We start from the raw sequence: 24322 nt of genomic DNA, 5'->3' as shown, positions 1-24322 counted from the left end.
ATCCTATCCCCATAACCCATCAGCCCCACCTAACCATTTTGGATATGTAGGGCAATTTAGCATGACCAATCCACCTGAACTACACCTCTTTGGACTGTGGAAGGAAACTGGAGCACCTGGAGGAAACCCACGCAGACACAGGGAGAATGTGCAGAATTCGCACAGACAGTGACCCAAGCCAGGAATCAAACCTGGGACCCTGGAGCTGTGAAGCAACTGTGCTAACCACTGTGCTGCTGCGCTGCCTCCAAGAAAGAGTTTCTAAGAAAGAATTATTACTAATGTCCTGGCCAAACAACATCGCAACGAAAACCAGATTTAGTCACCTTCACATTGTTGTTTATGGCCGCTTGCTGCATGCAAATTGGCGGCCATGTTTCCTACATAACAAAACTCGGAAAGATACCTTACTGGCTATGAAGTGTTTTAGGATGTCCCAAAGTCAGGAAAAGTGCTATATAAATGCAAGTCTTCCTTTTATAATCAGTGAATTATTTTTAAACTCAATATATACATCATATATTATGCAATAAAGAATATTAACTGGCCAAGAGTTTAAGATGTGCCAGTGATTTTGAGATTCGACGAACATTTGAAAATTGCCAATGGATGCCCAACATCATTTACAAGTTATCAAAGCATTTGTCTGAATGAGTGCTGTAGATTTTCCTCCCAGCCAACTATATCATTTGAACAATATAAACAGTAAATATCAGAGACCTGTAGAATTAAGTATTTTTCAACTAACAGACCTGACAGACAACAATGTAATAAATATTATATTATTATCATAGATTATCATAGAATTTACAGTGCAGAAGGAGGCCACCCGGCCCATCGAGTCTGCACCGGCTCCTGGAAAGAGCACCCCACCCAAGGTCAACACCTCCACCCTATCCCCATAACCCAGTAACCCCACCCAACACTAAGGGCAACCCTGGACACTAAGGGCAATTTATCATGGCCAATCCACCTAACCTGCACATCTTTGGACTGTGGGAGTAAACCGGAGCACCCGGAGAAAACCCACGCACACACGGGGAGGATGTACAGACTCCACACAGACAGTGACCCAAGCTGGAATCGAACCTGGGACCCTGGAGCTGTGAAGCAATTGTGCTATCCACAAGGCTACCGTGCTGCCCATTTGTAATTTGCAGTTAAGAAAACTGCAGTAGAACAGTCTGCACCAACTGCTCACAACAGGAGAGATGCTGAAGTGAAATGAAAGACTGCAGTGGGGCTGGTTTAGCTCACCAGGCTAAATTGCTGGCTTTTAAAGCAGACCAAGCAGGCCAGCAGCATGGTTCGATTCCCGTACCAGCCTCCCCGGACAGGCGCTGGAATGTGGCGACTAGGGGCTTTTCACAGTAACTTCATTGAAGCCTACTTGTGACAATAAGCGATTTTCATTTCATTTCATTTTCATTTGAATACTTTCTGTTGAAAAAGTCAGTAAAATTATGATTATGCATTTATTAAACAAGCCATTAACAGGTATCATGGCCTACTTACTAGTTTACTGTTCCATATCCCTTTGATTTGGTGAATCCAACAGATGTTGCGACAACTAGGGCTGGAAGTCCTAAAAGAAATTAAAGGTAAAATAGGTATATATATTAGTTGTGGCCAAAGCAATTATATTTCTATTCTATTTAGATGTGCATCGATAGCAATATATATGCTACTGCAGGGAGTTTTGGTGTTTCATCATTAATGCTGCAAAATTATTTCAAAGATCCATAAATGTTTACAGCACAGAATGAGGCTGTTGTGCCCATTACATAGATGCTTTCTCTTTGTAAACATTACTTGCATTGTAACAGAGAAGTATTTTGTGCAACTCAATTAGTTTTCAGGCTTTTAATGTGTTATTTGCACCCAAAATTGCTTCACTACACTGATGGTACCTGATGGTAGTGTGATGAAATCTGCAGTCTGTGAGAACAGTGGGGAAGAATGGGGGAGTTATTTCCTGCACAATCAATGTTTTATGGGGTGCACTAACTCTGGTCTCAAAGTTTTGTTTTAAGACATTGTGGATGGGATTTTCCGTGTCTCCAGCCGTGTGTTTCAGTATGGCGGAGGCAGCCGGTCACGGAATTTTCTGGTCCCGCTGTTGTCAAGGGCATTTGCTGCTTTATGCACTCAAAGGACCCTGCCAGCGAGAGCAGCTGGATAATTCCTGCCCACGAACTCAGGGAAATGGGCTGAGACTTCAGGTTTCTAGGAAAATAGAAGCTAGTTGAAACCAAAGTATAAAGCAATGAGATGATCTCAGCAGTGCAGTTCAGTGCAGGGAGGCTGCGTGGGTGGCAGTTTAAAAAGGAAGCCTGAAGACTAGAACCAGAAACAGGATTAAAATCATAGAATCATAGAATTTACAGTGCAGAAGTAGGCCATTCAGCCCATCGAGTCTGCACCGGCCCTTGGAAAGAGCACCCTAAGCAAGCCCACACCTCCGCCCTATCCCCGAACCCCACCAAACCATTTTAGACACTAAGGGCAATTTGGCATGGCCAATTCACCTAACCTGCAAATCCTTGGACTGTGGAAGGAAACCGGAGCACCCGGAGGAACTCCACGCAGACATTGGGAGAACGTGCAGACTCCTCACAGACAGTGACCCAAGTCGGGAATCGAACCTGGGACTCTGGAGCTGTGAAGCAACAGTGCTAACCACTCTGCTACTGTGTCGCCCTAGTTACTTGAAAAGTTACGAACAGCTGCTTCAGTTATTTCAAAGTACCCAATTAACCAGAGTGGACTGTCCCTGTGGGGCTCAGGCTGTTTGGGTGTGGCTGTTAATAGTAATAATATTTGCTTATTGTCACAATTAGGCGTCAATGAAGTTACTGTGAAAAGCCCCTAGTCGCCACATTCCGGCGCCTGTTCGGGGAGGCCGGTACGGGAATTGAGACCGCGCTGCTGGCATTGTACTGCATTACAAGTCAGCTGTTTAGCCCACTGTGCAAAACCGGCCCCTTTGGAGGACCTTAGGTGGTTAAGGAACTGGAACTCTGGAAAACAGTTTGGAAGCACTTTGCAGGTAAATGCGGTGCCATATATGCTAAGACAACAGCATGGTGAATTTTATGGATCAATCTTCGGTGAATCTGCTATTTAAAGCATGATTTACAGTTTCCATTGATTGAATTTTACCTGTTAATTCATGTTAATTCTGGTTTAATTGATTAAATGATAAAAAGTGAAATGTTGTCCATCGGTTTTCCCATTTGGGTCATTTGGTAAATTTGATTTTTTTTTTAGTATGTTGGTCTGCATGGGGATCATACTGGTATTGAGAATAACCTCATGGCATCCAACACCTATATTCCTTCTATGAACAGGATAGCAGGACATGCCCATGACCAGAGGACAAGTCACAAGTTACACTGTTGAAAGCTGCTTATTGGTCAATGCATTTCACCTTACAATGCAAGATGGGTTTCTGATTTGCTCTCTGCTTATTCAATAAATAGTTCATCCAACTTCAGATAAAGCTCAACATGTTATTCAGCCATCTGATTCCCAAAGCTCTGCTTTTCCATGCCTACTGTCAAGGCCCAATGTTGCTGTTTCTACCCAATCTATCGTCACTCAGAAACTATTGAAAAGCACTTTTAAAATCCATAAACTGCTCATATATCGTACAAGTTTGATTTTTGTGGTACTCTAGTATTTTGCCATGTTACGTTGGCCAAGTAATTTGAAATATATGCATTGATATAATATGTTTTTCTATTTTCCATTGTTGCAATGAGATAGAAAGTTCTGGTCATCCTAGGTAATCTCCAGTGAGTGATGTGCCATGATTAGGAGTTAACAATTAATGTTGGATTCACTTTTTAATAGCTATCAATGACTCAGATGAATGTTCCAATCATAAGAAATGCAGCTTGCTTCTAGAAACTGGCTTCTAGCTGTGAACATGCGAACAGGCATTGTAAAAAAGATTCACTGTAGGAAGGCATTCTCAAATCTTGCCTGGTTGCCATGGTAAAATTTCAAAACCATCCCTTGGGGAATAAAGGGCAGAATCTTGATATAGCCAACTGTAAACAGAACATAGAAGGGATATGCTCAGTGGAATTAATAGTCCATGAGCTCTGAAGGTGGGGTTCTGAGCACTCTTTAAACCGGATTGCGAGGATAAAACTAGAACAGTTCTACATAAGTTAGTTTATTGACGATTGAGACTAACCATAGAAAGTATACCCAGTAATCATTGTTAAATCATTAAACATGTATTCTTAAAACAAAGCAGTAACAATTATTTAAACTCTTCTTTATAGTAGTGGCCGCAATGTATGCTGGGATTTAAGCGAGCTAATGTGACCACATTCCTCAGACAGACAGATTCAGACAGAAATAATGTGGTCAGCAATAACACAGGCAGCTCAATAAACAGTTCTTATCAGCAGCTCCATCATCCTTCGCTCAGACAGACAATGGTACAAGCAGGAGCCATACTAAGATAAGAGAAATGGGTGTAGGGGAGGGTCCTGAAAACAACAGATGGCCAGGGGGCAGGATGGGGCTAAATCACAAGCTGATCATGCAATCACCATGCTGCCCAAAGTAAAATCCATTGGTCAAGGGAAAATCGACATCTACAAGGATTGGATCGAGTCCAGCTGGGGTGGGCTACTGATTTTTGGAAATTGTATCACTGTTGAACCTAGAGTAATGTAAAGCAGAGTGATTTTGGCGTTTATCCAAATCAATTTCCTTGTACATTGACCAAACTTGAAAAATAAGGCCGTCTCAACCAGAGTTGCTGTCTCCATGGGTCTTTGTGTTTAGCTGAGCCATATCTAAGAGGGAGGAATCCCGCGTAAAAACCAACTCAATACTCAGTCCTTGAAAACGCGTTGGTCAAGCTCCATTTTTCCTGACGCATTTGTTCATTTACTTGAGGGACTTAATTATGTTAAGTTCTGTTCTGAGTTTAGCACAAATTCATATTGCATTAGGAGTTATAAAGGAGACTTAGTATTTTGGACTAAATTTGGAGTTAGTGTTAAGATACCAAACCATACCCTAATATTTCTTAGGATGGCGGACGTGAACCCCAAACAATTTTTTTTAAATTTGTGAAATTGTGAGGAAAGGATACTTTACCCCTTTTAGCTCCGACCTGCTCATATTCCTTCAACAGAACCTCTGCTCTTGTTCGACCTATGTTGTTGGTACCTATGTAGACCACAATAACTGGATCTTTATCCGTCCACTCAAGTTCCTCTGCAGCCCAGATGAGATATCCCGCATCTGAGCATCAGCCAGGCAACACAACTTTTGGGACTTTCGATCCTGGTCACAGAGACAATGTTTATGCCCCTAACTATACTATCCCTAATTACGACTACATTTCTTTTCTTTCCCCCAACTTGGATGGCTCCCTGTGCTACGGCGCCGTGGTCAGTTTACTCATTCTCCCTGCACTCCCCATTCCTGTCCACACAGGGAGCATGAATCTCAAACCTGTTGGTCAAGGGCTGAGGCTCCTTAACGCTACCTCCTAGATCCCTCCAGCTGCCTCACTTGCAGCCACAACCTCCTGTCCCTGACCACTAGTTAGTTAGTCCAAGGAGTGTAACTGTCTCCTGAAACACAGTGTCCAGTTACCTCCACCACTTCCTGATGTCTCACAGTGTCCGAAGCTCAGAATTCAGCTAATCAAGTCTGAGCCAGAGTTGCTCAAGCAACCAACACTTACTACATATATGGTCACTGGGAGCCACAATGAGCTCCCACATCATGCAGGAACAACACATCACCTAGCATCTCTATTTCATTTAATTAGATTTAATTTGTGTTTTATTTATTTTCTAGCTAGTCATCTCCACTCTGGCTCTCGGCTCCCACTCTTTCTCAATCTCTGCTCTGACTTTCAGCTCCCATTCTTTTTCAATTTCCACTCTGACTCTCAGGTCCCGCTTTTTAAAATATCCGCCCTGACTCTTAGCTCCCGCTCTTTTTAAAGCTCCACCAATAAGCATCCTTTATGTTAAAACAAACTTTAATTTAAACTCGGAATCAACCACATTAACACAAAATAAATAGCTTGACAAACAATTAACAGTTAAACAGTTCTTATACACAAGAAAAAACGTTAACTTACTACCTATACCTGCCACTAAAGCAACCCGATACAGTTTAGTTAGCAAAACAGATCAACTTGCTCAGCTGTGCAGACCTTTCAAGAGCAGATTCCATACACCTCTGCTCAACCCAACAGCATTTGGCAAAAAGCTGCTGTTCAACCTAAAATCCTTATGTTTTGTCAGACTCAAATCTTATGGCAAATTATAAAGCTACAGACAGATTTGCCTCCTCCCACTAACTACATTATCTGTACCCCACTAAGATATCACATGACCTGCAAAGCCAAGACTAAATATGACCCCTCATCAATTATCTACTCTCCAGGGAATCTCCGGTAATCATAACAATATCCCATCAGCCTCTTATCTGGAACCAACTAAGTGGTTGACTGAATCATAACCACACCTTTTACGATGCCTTAATTACAGATATGGCAGACACAAGTCTGGATACCTTAACCTTGGTTCATTAATTATATTCCTGCAACAAATATATACTGTAACCCAGGCTTTTAATAACATTATTGCTGCAAATATAAAATACAACATAGAATAATTTCTCCATCCATCACTGGCAATAGAAAGGGAATTTCTCTCTAGATCCCGGTTGGGACATCTTGCAAAAACGTATGGGCCTATCCAACATGGTGGATAATTTGAAGATGCTGTTCAGAATCTGGGCCGAAGTAAACATGGTCAGTTTTGTCATGCTGAAGTGCTTTCGCCATTGAAGAGGGGTATTGAGCGGACAAATCAAAAGCAATGCCCTCATGTGTGTGTGGCAACCATTTAAAACAAACATCTGCAGCCTGGAATAAGGAATCCCTCCCCAAAAAGATGGCAATAAAATGCGTCATGGAATCAGCTCTTTTTCTGGCAGACTGAACGGACAACCAATTTTGTTTTTGGTTCGGTTTGTCTCAAATACACAAGCCTAGAATGCTACACTGAAAATAAACAATTACAGGACATGACAAGGTGGCCACAACCTTTAAAAATAAAAGCAAGCATCCAAGGATGATGATATAATTGCAAAGATTTTCCTCTTTGCTTTTTACACAGAGGTTCTTTAAAAAATAAAGGATGCAAAATCCACGTTGCATTTTTTACGATTGTGGTTTAAACTGGAGCAATTTGCAAGAAAATATGTTTGATTTAATGGGATGTTAATAGCTCTGTATATATCTGCATCTACAGCTCTCTACATCAGAACTATTTATGTGAATCTGGGAAAAGGTGGACAGAGGTTGCATAATAATCACTGTATATAATTTAATTGCCAGTCATGCATTTTAAACATCTGAAACAAAATGCTGGCATTGCCACCAATGAAACAAAACTGCATCTGTGTCATTTTAAAATTCATTTACAAACTGGTTTTGATGGAATCTAAAATGATGATGTAATAACGTGGAGTAATTGATCACGTTTTGAGAAAAACTGAAGTACATGGAACACATAATAGAAGTGCAATGAGATATTGCTCTGTCGTTAAACTAGCACCATTTTCATGTCATAAGCTCGTAAGATATAGGAGCAGAATTAGGGCATTTGGCCCAGTGAGTCTGCTCCGCTATTCGATTATGGCCTTAACTCCACTGTCCTGCCCGTTTTCCATAACCCTACAACCCATTACCAATTGAAAATCTGTCTAACTCCTCCTTAAATTTACTCACTGTCCCACTGATCGCACTCTGGGGTAGCGAATTCCACAGATACACAACCCTTTGAGAGAAGCAGTTTTTCCTCAACTCTGTTTTAAATTTGCAACCTCTTATTCTAAAACAATGCCCCAAAAAAGGAAGCACCACTCCATCTCTACTTTAGCTATACCTTTTTTCATCGTGTATACCTCCATTTGATCTCCCCCGATTCTTCGAAACTCTAGAGAGTATAGACCTAAACTGTTCGATCTCTCCTCATACGACAAACCCCTTATCTCTGGGATCAACCTAATGAACCTCCTCTGAATTGCCTCCAATGCCACTACATCTTTCCTCAAATAAGGGGACAAAATTGTGCACAAAACTCCAGGTGTTGTCTCACCAATGCCTTATATAGTTGCAATGACACTTCCTTACCTTTATACTCTCTTCCTTTCGCTAGAAATACCAACATTCCATTAACTTTCTTTATTTCTGCTGTACTATATGCTAGTTTCCGATGACTCATGCACAAGGATACCCAGATCCCTCTGCAATGGAGCATCCCATTGTCTCTCCCCATTTAGATAATAAGTTGCCTTCCCATTTTTGCGACCAAAATTCATGACCTCACACCTATCCCTGATCAACTCTATCTGCCACATTTTCCTAAACGATCTATATCCATTTGTCAGTTTCTTATTTTCTCATTTTGTCTGCAAATTTGATCAAGGAACCTTCCCTCCCTGTATACAATTCATTTGTAGAAATTGTAAATAGCTGGGGCCCAAGGACTGAACACTGTGGCACCCCACTAGCTACTTGCCATCCAGAAAAAGACCCATTTATCCCTACTCTCCGTCTTCTGTCTGTCATCCAGTCTTCTATCCAAATTAATAAATTACCCCTAATCCCATGTGATCTAATCTTGTAAATTAGCCTTCTGAGCGGCATCTTATCAAATACCTTCTGGAAGACCAGATATACTGCATCTACAGGATCACCATTATCCACTTTGTTTGTTACATCTTCAAAGAACTCTAGAAAATTAGTCATCCATGATTTGCACTTCATAAAACTATGCTGACACTGATAGATAGCGTTTTGACTTTCCAAATGTCTTTATATTACTTTCTTGATAACTGATTCCAACCATTTCCCAACAATATATGTTAAACTAATTGTCTGTCATTTCCCACATTCTGCATCCCTCCCTTTTTGAAAAAGGGCGTTACATTAGCATTTTCCATCAACTGGAACCTTTCCCATATCCAGGGAATTTTGGAATATTATAACCAGTGGAGCCACAACCTCGGCTGCTACTTCCTTTAACACCCTAGGATGTAGGCCATCGAGCCCTGGGGACATGTCTGCCCTCAATCCCAATAGTTTGTAGAGTACCTTTTCCCTATTGATGTTGCTGTTCCTCCCTTTCTATTCCTTCTGAATTGCTGGTTCCTATAGGAATGGTAGTAATGTCCCCCACCTTGAAAATTGAGGCAAAATATCGATTTAGCATCGTTGCCATTTCCGTGTTCCCCACTATTAACTCTTTGGTTTCATCTTCCAAGGCACCAAAAATCACTTCAGCAATTCTCTTCCCTTTTCCTTTCTCATTTTTTGCTCCTTGCTACAGTCGAGGAGCAATCCTTTTTTTGTACCCTTAAGGAAAGGGCACTTATTTTATTGTGTTTCAAACATGACTATTTGGAATGCAGGTTATTTCACAGCTAAGTTCAAGACTCAGAGAGAGTCGAAAAGCTAAACACTCAACGTAAAACTGATTTAATTCTTTAGGCAGGAGTTTTGCCGTAAGCTTCAGGACTTCGCTGCAAAGCACAAATAGGAGGTCAGTCACACATGAGAAGCAGTCAGCTAGCAGTGCTTTTTGCCGAATTAGCCAACTAGCAGTCAGAAGCAGATTGACTGTTCAATTTGGAGGTCCACCAGCGGAAAAGCAGAATGCCTTCTCAGACGAGGAAAAGAGAGCATGCTCAAGGTCGAGGTGATGTCTCTCCAACAGTTTAACATTAAAAATAAAAATAGGCCACCATTGCATTGGAGAGGGGGAGGGGGTGAACGAATGGTGTGGGTGGGGGGTGGTTCGGAAACTAGTGAACATCACAGGGCTGCAACTGAAACCAAGCTGGTAAGGAGAGTCTTGAGGCTTGCTTAGAGAGCTGCCCATGCCAAGCATTCTGCTGGGAGACAGCATCAAGGCAGCTGAGCTGTTTCCCAATGCCTTGAAAATAAGGCTGAAAAGGAATTTAATTAGGCCGCTTGCAGGCAGGTAGCCCCGACCTGGCCTCAGTGAAAATTTGTAGATTTGTAGATGTAGATCTTGTAGATGGTACACATTGCTGCCACTGTGTGTCAGTGGTGGAGCGAGTGGGTGTTGGAGGTGGCATGTGAGGTGCCAATCAAATGTGTTGGCTTGTCCTTGATGTTGAGTATTTCATCACACTCCTGCCTTGTGCCTTGTATATGGTGGACAGCTTTAGGGAGTCAAGAGGTGAGTTACTCGCAGCAGGATTCCTGGTCCCTGACCTGCTCTTGCAGCCACAATACTTATATGGCTCATCCCATTCAGTTTCTGGTCAATAAATCCTCCAGGACATTGACAGCGGGTTTAGCAATCAAGGGGAGATGGTTAGATTCAATTTTGTTGGAGCTGGTCATTGCCTGGCAATTTTTTTGCACGAATGTTGCTTACCACTTATTACCCCGGGTCTGAATGTTATCCAGGTCTTAGTGCATACAAGCATGGACTACTTCAGAAACTAAGGAGCCGCAAATGGTGCTGAACATGGTGTAATCATTAGCAAACATCCCCACCTTATGATGGAAAGAAGGTCATTCATGAAATGGCTGAAGATGGTTGGACCTGGGACATGACGATGAGGAATTTCAGCTGTAATTTCCTTGGACTGAGATAATTGACCTCCAACAACTGCAACCATCTTCCGTTGTGCTAGGCATGACACCAACCAGTGGCAGTTTTCCCCCAATTTCCACTAACTCCAGTTTTGTTAAGGTTCCTTGATGCCACACTCAGTCAAATGCAGTCATTACCACCTCATCTTATGAGTTCAGCTCTTTTGCCCATGTTTGGACTGAGGCTGTAATGAGGTCAGGAGTCAGGAGTTGAGTGAGCCTGGCAGAACCCAAATGGAGCATCAGTGAGTAGGCAATTTCTGAGTAAGTGCTGCATGAAAGCACTGTGATATCCCTTTCCATTACTTAGCTGATAACCTGGAGTAGACCGACGGTTTGGCAATTGGCCGTGTTGGATTTATTCTGCTTTTTGTGGACAGATTGTACCTGTGCAATCCACATTGCCGTGTAGATGCCAGTATTGTAGGTGTACTGGAATAGGTGTACTGGAACAGCTGGATTCGGGGCACAGCAAATTCTGGAGCCTTCTGTACTATTGCCGAAATGTTTTCAGGGGCCATAATCATTGCAGTGTCCAGTGCCTTCAGCAATTTCTTGATATCACGTGGAGTGGTTGAGTAGGCTGAAGACTGAAATCTGTGATGCTGAGACCCTCAGTGGAGGACCAAGGTGGATCATCCACTCGACACTTCTGGCAGAAGGTTATTGCAAATGCTTTCACCTCATCTTGTGCACTAATGTGCTGGGTTCCCCTCATCACCATTGAGAATGGGGATATTTGTGGAGCCTTCTCCTCCAGTTAGAATTTTATAATGAAAGTAACATTCCTATGATAGTGTTTCTTCAATAATTGCCAGACATGGTATTATTCATACCATTAATATCCTCCTTTTGATGTTGTAGTACAGGTACTCAACTAGTAGTTTGATACAAAACTCAGATGCAACAAAAATAAAAACAATTTCTGATAAAACATAAATATCAAGAACACAAGAAATAGGAGTGGAAGTGGACCACATGGCCCATTGCACCTCTTCCGCAATTCGATACAATCATGGTTAATCTTGGGATTCAACCCCACTTTTCATCCCATTCCCCATAATCATGGATTCCCTGAGAGACCGAAAATCATGTCTATCCCAGCCTTAAAGGTGGAGCATCCAGAACACTCTGGGGTAGAGAATCCCAAAAATTCACAACCCTTTGAGTTAAGTAATTTCTTCTCATCTCAGTCCTAAATGATCAGTCCATTATCCTGAGGCTGGGACCCCGTGTTCGAAATTCCCCAACCAAGGGAAATAATCTCTCAGCATCCACCCTATCCAGCCTCTTCAGAATCTTGTTGTTTTCAATGAGATTGCCTCTCATGCCTCTAAACTGCAGATAATATGGACCCAATTTACTCGACATCTCATCACAGGACAATTCCTTAATCCCAGGAACCAATTGAGTGAACGTTCACTGTAACTCCTCCAATGCATGTTTATCTCTTATTAAATGTGGAGAACAGAAATGTACAGTGCTTCATCAAATCTTTGTATAATTGTATCAGGACTTCTTTATTCTATTACTTCAAACCTCTTGCAATAAAGGTCAACATGCCATTCCCCTTTCTAATTGCTTGCCATATTTGCATGCTAATTTTCTGTGCTCATAGAATCCCTACAATGCAGGTGGCCATTCGGCCTATCGAGTCTGCATCGACTATCTGAAAGAGAACTTCACACAAGCAAACTCTCCCACCCTGTCCCAATAACCTGGGGCTGGTTTAGCTCACTCAGCTAAATCGCTGGCTTTTAAAGCAGACCAAGCAGGCCAGCAGCACGGTTCGATTCCCGTACCAGCCTCCCCGGACAGGCGCCGGAATGTGGCGACTAGGGTCTTTTCACAGGAACTTCATTGAAGCCTACTCGTGACAATAAGCGATTTTCATTTTTCATTTCAACCTCTTAACCTCACCTAAACAGCTTTTGACACGAAGGGACAATTTAACATGGCCAATCTACCGAATTTACATATCTTTCAATGTGGTCTCTTCTATATTGGAAAGACCAAACGCAGGCTGGGTGATCGCTTTGCTGAGCACCTCTGGTCTGTGTGCATTCAGGACCCTGACCTTCCCATTGCTTGCCATTTTAACACAAAACCCTGCTCCCATGCCCACATGTCTGTCCTTGGCCTTCTGCAATGTTCCAAGGAAGCTCAACGCAAACTGGAGGAACAGCCTCTCATCTTCCGGGTTGGCACGCTACAGCCTTCCGGTCTCAAAATAGAATTCGACAACTTCAGATAATTAGCTCTACCCCACCTCGACCTCTGTTTTCATTCCATTTCATTTTAACTGTCTTTTATGTTTTATTTCTTCCTCATCTCTCTTTATATATATATATTCCCCCCCGCTATCTTATCCCCCCTCTCCTTACCTTTTCTCCCCTTTGTTTCCCCCCTCCCCCTTTCATCTGTCACAGCTTACCCTCTGATTTTAGTTTATCTGCTGTTTGGCCTTTGACACCTTTTATTCTCTCTGAGGACAGTCATTAGCACTCTTTTCCCTTGGTTTCTGTGGCTATGACTCTCTTTCATTCCATCACCCCACAGTATAAATATCTCCCACTTTCTATGGGTGGAATTCTCCGCTCCCCACGCGGCCTGGGAGAATCGCGGGAGGGCCCCCTGACATTTTTTACGCCCCCCTGGCGCCCAAGCGATTCCCCTCCCCCTCTCGGAAAAATCGGCGCTCGCCGTTTTTCACGGCGAACGGCGATTCTCCGAGCATGATGGGCCGAGCGGCCGGCCCTTCACGTCCGTTTCATCACGGCAGCAACCACACCTGGTCGCTGCATTCGTGAAACGGGCGCCAGATGCCCGTTTGGGGCATTTAGGGGCCAGATTTGGACGGGAGCACCGCGACTGTGCTCCGGAGGGGATAGGTCCGCGATCGGTGCCCACCGATCATCAGGCCAGCGTCCAAAACGGACGCACACTTTCCCCTCCGCCGCCCGGCAAGATCAAGCCACCACGTCTTACCGGGCAGCGGTGGCGGGTTGGAACCGGCAACCCGCGCATGCGTGGATGACATGAAAAGCGCCGTTCGCACGTCATTTCTGGCGGCCGAGGTCGCGGCCGGGAACGACGGGGGGCTACTCCTAGTCCCCCGGGTGGGGGTGAATTAGGTGCGGGGAGCGGGCCACGAGGCCATCGTGAACCATGGCCGAGTTCACGACGGCCTATGTGATTTTTGGCCTTAGCGGAGAATACCGCCCTATGTCTTTTAGTTTTGACAAAGGGTCATCTGGACTCAAAATGGTAGCTCTTTTCTCTCCCTACAGATGCTGCCAGACCTTCTGAGATTTTCCAGCATTTTTTCTTTTGGTTTCAGATTCCAGCATCCGCAGTAATTTGCTTTTATCTACAAATCTTTGGACTGGGGGAGGAAACCCACACAGAGGGAGAAACTGCAAACTACATACAGACAGTCACCAAAGGTCGGCATTGAACCCGGGTCCCTGGAGCTGTGAGACAGCAGTGCTAACCACTATGCCACCATTGCTGTACAAACACATTCAAGTCTTTTGGAACATCAACACTTACAAGTTTCTCACGGTTTAAAAAATATTCCACTCTTCTATATTTACAACCAAAGTGAGTGACATTTTCCGATGTAAGACCCTATATGTCATCTCATTGCCCATTCATTTAACCTGTCTATATCCCTTTGCAGCCTCTCTGTATCCTCTCCACTGCTTACCTTTCCACCTTGCATTGTAGCATTAGCAAACTTCGATGCATTACTCTCGTCAGCTTAGTCATTAATATAGATTGTAAATAGCTGAGGGCCCAGCACTGATCCTTGTGGCACTCCACTATTCACTGCCTGCCAACTTGAAAATGCTGCCTTTATGCCCACTCTCTGCTTCCTGTCCATTCACCAGTCCTCTATCCATGTTAATGTATATGGGTGACATGGTAGCACAGTGGTTAAAACTGTCGCCTCACAGCACTGGGATCCCAGGTTCGATTCTCGGCTTCAGTCACTGCCTGTGTGGAGTCCACACATTCTCCCCATGTCTGCGTGGGTTTCCTCCAGGTGCTCCGGTTTCCTCCCACAAGTCCCGAAAGATGTGGTGCGGAATTCTCTGCAAGGCCCGACGCCGTCGTGAAACCTGGAGAGGTTCACGACGGCATCGGAAGCCTCTCCCGGCCCCCTATTCTCCCCTACCCAGGGGGGATAGGCGGGCCGTACCGGGAAACTCGGCGGCCGGGCCTTGTCCCTGGCTTCAAGGCCCGGCACGCCAAGAATGACGCCGCGGCGGAGCCTAATGACATCAGCTGCGCATGCGCGGGTTGGACAGCTCAAACCCGCGCATGCGCGGTTGCCGTCTTTCCCCTCAGCCATCCCGCAAGACATGGCGGCTTGATCTTGCGGGGCGGCGGAGGGGAAAGAGTGCGTCCCCTTGAGACACCGGCCCGATGATCGGTGGGCACCGATCGCGTGCCAATCCCCTCCCGAGCACGGTCGTGGTGCTCGATCCCCGATCCGCCCCCCCTAGGCCCCACACTTACCTGGCGCGCCATGTTCACGACGGCAGCGACCAGGTGTGGTTGCCGCCGTCGTGAACAGGTCTGGAAAGGCAGGCCTCTCAGCCCATCCGGGTCGGAGAATCCGGTTTCTCCGAGCGGCGTGTCGGAAAACCGGACACTCCATTTTGGGGGGGTGTTGGGAGAATAGCGGGAGGTGCGGGAGCGGACCTCCCACTATTCTCCCACCCATCGTGGTTGCGGAGAATCGCGGCCGTGGTGTTAGGTAATTTGGACATTTTTAATTCTCCCTTGGTCTACCCGAACAGGTGCCGGAGTGTGGTGACTAGGGGATTTTCATAGTAAATTTAATGCAGTGTTAATGTAAGCCTACTTGTGACAATAATAAAGATTATTATATTACCTCCAACTCCCTCATCTTGCTTATGAACTGTTTGTGTGGCACCTTATCGAAAGCTTTTTAGAAATTCAGGTAAACTATAGCTACTGGCTCCCCTTTATCTACCTTGTTACTTACATCTTCATAATACTCAAAAAAAATTGTCAAATAGGATTTCCCTTTAATGTTGACTTATTCTAATCATATAATGTGTTGCTAAGTGCACTGTTAAGATTTTCTTGATAATAGATTGCAGTATTTTTCCAATGACTGATGTTAGAGGAACTGGCCTGAATTGGCCACTATTTCACTCTCTCCATTCTTGAAAAGTGGTGTAACATTTGCCAACTTCCAGTCTGGTGGAACTGTTCTCAAACCTAAGGCATTTTGAAAAATCATAGCTCGCGCATCCACTATCACTGTAGCCCCTTGTTTTAGAACCCTAAAGTGCAGGCCATCAGGTCCCAGGGCTGTGTCAAATTTTAGTCCCTTAGTTTTCTCCAATTCTTTTTCTCTGCTGATATTAATTTCCTCATTTTCTTCACCCTTTTTAGCTCTTACTGTCAATTTCTGGTATGAATCTGGCATCTTCTACTGTGAAGATGACACAAAATATTTGTTCAATGCCTCCACCATTTCCCCAAATATAATTTCTACTTCTTTGGCTTCCAAGGGACAAACATTTACTTTCACTACTCTTTTCCTTTTGAGACATTTATAAAAGCTCTTTTTGGCTACATTACTCTCATATTCTATTTAGTCTCTTTTTATCATTTTTTGGGTGGCCTTTGCCGGTTCCTAAAAGGCTCCCAATCCTCAGACTTGATTTCTTTTGTGCAAGATTGAAAGCCCTCTTCTTCCAATCTAATACTATCTTTAACTTCCCGAGTGAGCTATGAACGGGTCTTTCTTGCTGAATTTTTGTGTTCAATGGACAGTGTTGTTGATCATTTTAAATTGTTTCTTTAAATGTCACCTACTGCTCATTTACCACCATATCTTTTAGCCAATGACCCAATTAACCTGAGTCAGTTCTGCCTTCTACCAATGTAACTAGCTTTGATCATGTTCAAGATTCGCATTGCGCCTGGAGTACGTTACTTTTAAATGTAACATGGAATTCAGTAGTATTATGATCATTATTTCCAATAGATATTTTTATTCAGCCATTACTAATTAACCCTGCTTTGTTACACAAAACTAGATCTAAGACAATTTCATCCAAATCAGTTTCTATACAGATTGCTGCAAGAAACTGTTGCAAAAACATCTACAAACTCATCTTCAAGATCATTCGTACCAATTTGACTGTTCCAGTCTAGTCCAGTCAATATGAAGATTAAAGTTCCCCACAATAATTACATTGTCTTCATTACAAAGTTCAATAATTTGTCTAATGCTCTGTCCAATGCTATAAATACTGTTAGGGGGTCTATAAACTGCTCCCATCAGTATTTTCTGACTCTTGCTTTCCTAATCTCCACCCACACTGATTCTACTTCTTGATATTTCTTACTAATGTGCTTATGCCGTCTTTTACTATCAGAGCTACCATTCCACCTTTGCCATTCTGTTTGTCTTTCCGAAATATTGTGCATCCTGCAATATATATTTTTGCCCCTTAATTACCTTGTCACCATATTTCTGTAATGGCAATTAGATCAAATCATTTACCTTTATTTATGCCACTGGTTCATCTATCTTAAAGCAATTGCTTCATGCATTCAGATAAAGCACCTTTTAATTTCATTTTTTAAACTTCTATTCCTTGCAAAGACCTTATTTGATGTACAATATTGGTTAAACCCTATCCCTGCCTGTCCCACTCTGCTCGCCTTTATCCACATTGCTGTACTACTCCAATGACTCAACTCTTTCCTCTTTGGATTCCTCAATCTCCCTTTACTCAGACCTCCCCCCTTATGCCTCCACCTTTGTTAGGTTAAAGCCTGTCCACAGTACTATTTATAGATGATTGGCCAGGACATTGGCTTAAGTGAAGCCCATTCCACTGGAATAGCTCATTCTTACCTCAGTGACAAGGACCAATTGGCAGCCAGATATTTCCCCGAAGGAGAAGATCGGAAGACAAGTCAACTTACAACTTGCTCTTTTGACAGCCTCTCTGAAGCACTGTCAATTGTGACTCAGCGCTGAAGGATTTGCACAGTAGAAATTGGTGTTAAATTAATGCCCACACCTGGAAGGTGCACTCAGCCAGAAATGCTAACATCAACTGTCTCATGCTCACTCACTTAATTCAAAAATTCTAATGCACTTGACAGCTGAGGCAAAAGCATTGGAATCACTCTGCAATTATCACAAAACGTAGGGTAATTTATTAAGAAAGTTAAACAAAAATCTGACAAATGGCTGTCCTCATCCCCGGTTATCTTGGGAGGCTGTGACACCTTCTGTTGTGATAGCAGCTGTGAGGTGATCCATTGCTACAATGCTCAATTGTGGTCCCCCACAAGTTAAACAGAACCTGTCGAAATGAGCACAGTAAATGTACTGCCCAATCCTAATAGGAGGATATGATGGAAGGGATGAAGTGACCATGGCTAAAACTAGAACCAGAGGACACCATCTCAGATTAAAGGGACGATCCTTTAAAACAGAGATGAGGAGGAATTTCTTCAGCAGAGGGTGGTGAATCTGTGGAACTCTTTTCTGCAGAAGGCTGTGGAGGCCAATTCACTGATGTCTTTAAGACAGAAATAGATAGGTTATTGATTAATAAGGGGATCAAGGGTTATGGGGAGAAGGCAGGAGAATGGGGATGAGAAAATATCAGCCATGATTGAATGGCGGAGCAGACTCGATGGGCCAAGTGATCTAATTCTGCTCCTATGTCTTATGGTCTCATGGCAAAACAGAAGTAGGGTTGCAAACTGATAAAGGTACGCAAATTTTTCCATGCTTATAGGACACATACGATTACTAAGTACTAACCCCATCCAAGACAAAGAAAACGTTTCCGAATGATTCGATTTCGTAATCTTCCTGTGACAGCCATGTATGACTGCCAGGCTTCTGTCAGCACCCAGCAAAATGATGACAGGAAGAAGAAATGCAGAAACGCTGCCACAAGGGTACAGATCACCTGGTGAAATAAAAAGTTAAGGAACATTGATTAGCAATTTCTTCACTAAAACAATAAAATCATTGATTTAATGTTGGTAACACCTACAAAGCTAACCCTGATTTGATCTTTCAGAGGCTAAATATCCTGCTGTACAATTCCTCCATTTATAGTTCTTTAATTTCAAAGCACAAAAAGATTTACCCCACTAAAGACTCTCCCTGCTCATTATTCAGACCCGCTATCGGCTCTTTTGTAGAAGGATCTATTAGTCGCCGCTGAACTACAATCAACAATTAAACTACTAATAGTTAAACATCCATTAAATTGCTTCATGTAGAGTATCTTGCATCAGTGTAGTCCCTGCATAGAACCTCATACAGAAAGACCTGCTCTTCCTTCAGGGCCCACTAAGCCCTCTGGCTAATTTTCAATATAGCCTCACAAACAGATACCATTATACAGTCCCTATTCAAGTGCTTCATACAGAAGGATCTGCTCTCTTGCTTAGTTCCCACTGAAGCATTCAGTACAGCATTCAAACCAATGGTACAGGATGCAAAACCACAAAGTTTCTATGAATGGCCCTCATGCACTCTAAAAGGTGATGTATATTTTGGTGTACATCAATGCCAGATACAAAATTTAATTGCTGTTGATATTCTGAAGTCTGAGAATTGAACCAAAAGTATTCTGCAGCAGCTTACTTCACGCGAGGAAGTAAGGGTTTGCCACACAGACCCCATCTGCAACTTACTGTTTTGAACCACACTATCTTTCAACATTTCCCACATTTGTCAGTACAAGAGTTTAAGTCTTTGACAGCACGTAGTGAATTGAATACTTTTTTTTAAAAAGTCTAATTCCTTGGCAGCAAAATCTGCCAGTGCCTAAGGACGAGATGCATTTGGGCCAATGTAATTTTGCAGCTGTGTGATAATAGGAGTTGATTCTTTTCAATAGCGTACTGTGTACAACAATCTCTACAGTTAGCAGGTGCTGGAACTCACGGTGTTGAAATGGCGGCAGCTATGAAAGTCCACAGAAACATTTGGAGTATTTTCCAATTTCAAATTCAATTTGGATTTGATAACTGGATCATTGAAATGCAGGAATTCCATTAAATATTCTTGATAATAAAAAAGTGTCCTTTATTACAAATGGGAATTACAGGATTAAATTGTGGTTGGCCAGCTTGACTTTTCCTATCGGCTGCTTTCTTTGCAAACATCGGTTCAGGAGAAGAGATTGCTCTTAGATGAAGCATCTTGGGATTTAATTTTAAAAATGATCACATCAATGAATTAATTTACACGGTGGCTTGATGGGCCCTGCTGCATTGCCCTTCAAGAGGACTGAGGCAGATTTGTTTCGTCAAATTTCCCACATCATCAGTTCCCCATTTCGACCAGATCATCAGGGAGGGAATAAACAGAGCAAAATAATTTTCTGCAGGTTGCTGAACAAAGTGAATTACAATCACTTGTTAATAGAACAGCAACCATGAAAACACTGGGGCTGGGGACTTACCGACCCCACTGTGGCAGAACCCGCCACAGGGGATGTGGCAGGTCGACCAAAATCAATTGACTTTGGCAGGACTGGATGATTCCCCACCCCATAAGTACATCGTACATTTGGGGTAGCCACATGAACCCAATATCCAAATAATCAAAACTTAAACAAAAACAGAAAATACTGGACAATCACAGCAGGTCTGCCAGCATCTGTGGAGAGACAAGGGGGCCATTTCGAGTCTGGATGTCTCTTTGTCAAAGCTTTGTCAAGATACACCTTGGGGTGTATCAATCATCATACACTGGACATTTGTGTCATTTGCATATGCACGTCTTCAAACCTTTTAAAGGTGAACTGAGAAAATAAAATAATAAACACACTATGCTTCCTCATATCAGTGACTTGTCAAACTACCCACCCAAATTCCACTTGGTCATAGAAACAAAGAAACATTGAAAATAGGAGCAAGAGGAGCCATTCGGCCTTTGGAATCTGCTCTGCCATTCATTATGATCATGGCTGATCATCCAACTCAATAGCCACTTCTCCCCCTCCCATATCCTTTGATCTCCTTCGCCTCAATTGCTATATATAACAGCTTCTTGAAAACATACAATGCTTTGACTTCAACTACTTCCTGTGGTAATGAATTCCACAGGCCAACCACTCTCAGGGTGAAGAAATCTCTCCTCATCTCTGTCCTAAATGGCCTACCCCGTACCCTCAGACCCCTGGTTCTGGACACCCCCACCATCGTGAACATCCTTTTTGCATCTACCCTGTCTAGTCCTGTTAAGATTTTATAGGTTTCTGTGAACCCCCTCATTCTTTTGAACTCAACGAATACAATCCTAACCGACCTAATCGTCTATTCCTCATACGTCCGTTCTGCCATCCCAGAAATCAGACTGGTTGCCCTGACATTTAAGTTTGACTAATTTTATAGTCTTTGCTGGAATTAACTGACTGTCCATGACCACTTTTATCTTTGCCAGTGCAACTGAAAGGAAGAACCTATTTCAGCCAAACTCTGGCGCACCCCTGCGATGAGCTCCCTAACACAATGGGCATCAGCGTTTATTCCATTATTAAATCAGAAAAGAACAATGCACTAATTGTTTATAATCCTGCAGGAAAACAATTTTCATCAGCATATGCATCATCTTTTAAAGTTGTGTTAATGCGTTTCTTTAAAAACGCAAAGTTTAAAAGACACTCTTGCTGTGGAAAACACAAGCGACAAAACAATCCAGAATAATAACATGAATTCTGGTGTAAAAGACAGGAATCAGAAAGAGATTTAATGCTGAGAGAGGTGGTGAGTGAATGAAGCAAGTGAAAGATAAAAATGGCTAACATTGCAGAGGGTCCTGTGGCACAGTTAATTGTCTCAACTCGTGACTTTCACTCATTAGTAGTAACTTTACCAGTACCAAATTAAAAACAAAAGGACTTAGTTAGGGTCTGCTTACACAGCTGAATCCCGACAAACACACCAATTTGCCAATAAATGTTACGCTCAGATGAGGCACTCTGAATAGCAGATGAAATTGGCCAGTTGGCATTGCACCACAGCCAAAACTATTCATTCACAAAAAATACAGCTGTCTCAAGGTGAAATTGGCAGCCAATTAGCTTCACTCAGTGCTCGCGACATTGGAAACTGGATTCTTTGGGCAATAGAAAGCAATTGGATCAATGTTTTACATGGAGCATAGAATGGAAGAGAGATTGTGAAAAATGGGAGCAAAAGAGACTTGGCTTGCTGACTATACCCTGAATATTCTGGTATGGTATTTGCAGATTTAAAACTGCATCACAAACCTCAAAGAGGTGCGGCAGTGACCTATTGCTCACATAATCCTTTTGGGGAAATCAAAGCTTTTTCTGTCCCCTCAATTCGGTTATCTCAATTAATGTGGTTCAAGATTATCAGGACATGATAACAATCAGCATAATCCACCAGGTTGGCCTTATTTTAAAATCACCAACAACAACGATTTAACAATAACTAAATCCTTGCTAGTACATAGAATCACAGAATGGTTATCGAATGGAGGGAGGCCATACAAGCCACCTTTCTGCAAGAGAACTCAGCTTGCCCCATTCCACAAGCTTTTCTCAGAGTAATGTTCTGTCTGCTGGTGCTTGTCCAATGTGGTTTTGAAAGCCCTGAATGGATCTGCTTCCACCACACTGAGTGGTTAGAATCTGGAATGCACCGTTTAGGAGATGGGTGGAGACGGACTCAATCATGGTTTTTGATACAGGGAAATGGACAAGCAACTGAAGGGGCATAAATCTATAGGGCTGCACGGAAAGGGGTGAGGGATTGGAGAGCGGGACTGGCTAAATTGCTCTTGTGGATGCTGACATGGGCGTCAACAGGCCGATTGATTACAGCACATGAGGAGGACTGATTCTAACAACTATCGCTCAATCAACTTAAAGAGTTTGAATGGTCACTTATTTAATTGCCATTTGTGGGATCCTGCTGTGCACAGATTTCTTACCAGGTTTCCCTATATTAAACAGTGACTGCACTTCAAAAACTACTTAATTGGACCAAAAGCACATTTGGACATGCTGAGATTGTGAAAGGGGATTCATAGGAACGTTTGTTTTCTATTTCTTTCACTTGGCCTCTGCTGGAAAGGAAGTGTGAGCTGATATTGCATGAGACAGCCAAATCTGCTAACATTCCTAATTTTTGCTCATGCATGGAGGAGCCTGGATATTTGGTCATGGTGCTAGAGGGTCACCAGTCAGCAAAACTGGCATCACCAGGGAATGCTGAAAATTGCCCAAATGTCCAGTCCTCAAAAAGCAGGACAAATCCAATCTGGCCAATTACTGCCCCATAATCAGCAAAATGATGAAGGGGGATTCTACAGTGCTAGCGAGCAGCACTTACTCAGCAATAATCTGTCCACTGATGCACAGTTTGACCAGAACCACTCAGCTCGTAACCTCATTACAGCCCTGGTCCAAACATGGACAAAATTAGGAGAAACCAGGAGAAAGAAATTAGAGTATGAGGGGAAGCCAGCTAGGAACTTAAAAACAGATATCAACAGTTTCTCTAGACATTTAAACAGGAAAAAAAAATTAAGTGTGTGTTGGTCCTCCCGGCTCTGGGTCACTGTCCGTGTGGAGTTTGCACATTCTCCCCGTGTCTGCGTGGGTTTCACCCCCACAACCCAAAAATGTGCAGAGTAGGTGGATTGGCTATGCTAAATTGCACCTTAATTGGAAAAAATAATTGGGTAATCTAAATTTATTAAAAAAAAAATTTTTTTTTAAAAGTGTGTTGGTCCTTTGGAGAGCGAGAATGGAGAGCTAAGAGTATATAATGAGAAAATGGAACAGACATTTTGCTCCTGTATTCATCATAGAGAATACAAGTAATAGCTATAAATTGAGAGGTGGAGGGGCGAGAGGAACTTGGTGAAATTATAATCATGCGGAAGCAGTACTGACCAACTGGTGGAAGTGTGGGCTGACAAGTCTCCGGCTCTTGATGGATTTCATCCTAAGGTCTTAAAAGAGTTGGCTAAAGAGGTAGTAGATGTGTTGGTGTTAATTTTCTAAAATTCCCAAGGTTCTGGAAAGGTTCCATCAGACTGGAAAGTAGCAAATGTTACTCCTCCTTTGAAGAAGGCAGAAAATAGAAAACTATAGGCCAGTTAGCTCGATATCTATTGTAGGGAAGGTGCTGGAATCGGTCATGAAGGAAGTTATATCTGGGCACTTAGGTAAAAGTAATCTGGAAGAGTCAGCATGGTTTTGGGAAAAGGAAAGCATGTTTAACCAATTTACTGGAGGTCTTTGATGGAGTTACATGCACTGTGGACAAACCTGTAGGTATACTGTACCTGGATTTCCAGAAGACATTTGATAAGGTGTCACATCAAACTTTATTGTGGAAAGTAAACATTCATGATGTATCGGGCAACATATTATCATGGGTTGAAGATTGGCTGGTTGGCAGAAATGTGAGTATGTATAAATGAGTCTTTGTCTGATTGGCAGGATATGATAAGTGGAGGCCCACTGGGATTTGTGCCGGGTCCTCAAATTTTTACAATTCATATCAATGGCATAGGTGAGGGGAGCAAAGGCATGGTAGGTAAATTTGCAGGTGACACAAAGATAG

The 24322-nt window shown here is 42.9% G+C and overlaps 1 protein-coding gene across 10 annotated transcripts in view; it reads right to left on the bottom strand.

Moving 5' to 3' along the window:
• Positions 1-24322, bottom strand: part of adgrb1a (adhesion G protein-coupled receptor B1a) — an 846604-nt gene that overhangs the window by 149953 nt on the left and 672329 nt on the right. For all 10 annotated transcript variants that reach the window (XM_038808775.1, XM_038808774.1, XM_038808778.1 and 7 more), the window contains 2 exons: positions 18519-18669; positions 1516-1585 (listed from right to left, as the gene is read on the bottom strand). In XM_038808775.1, coding sequence (XP_038664703.1) covers positions 1516-1585; positions 18519-18669 — 221 coding nt within the window. The remainder of the gene's footprint in view (positions 1-1515; positions 1586-18518; positions 18670-24322) is intronic.

Source organism: Scyliorhinus canicula, chromosome 10, assembly GCF_902713615.1.
Source record: "Scyliorhinus canicula chromosome 10, sScyCan1.1, whole genome shotgun sequence".
NCBI lineage: Eukaryota > Metazoa > Chordata > Chondrichthyes > Carcharhiniformes > Scyliorhinidae > Scyliorhinus > Scyliorhinus canicula.
Note: the sequence above shows the minus strand (reverse complement) of the source record. Positions and strands in the feature narration are given on the sequence as shown.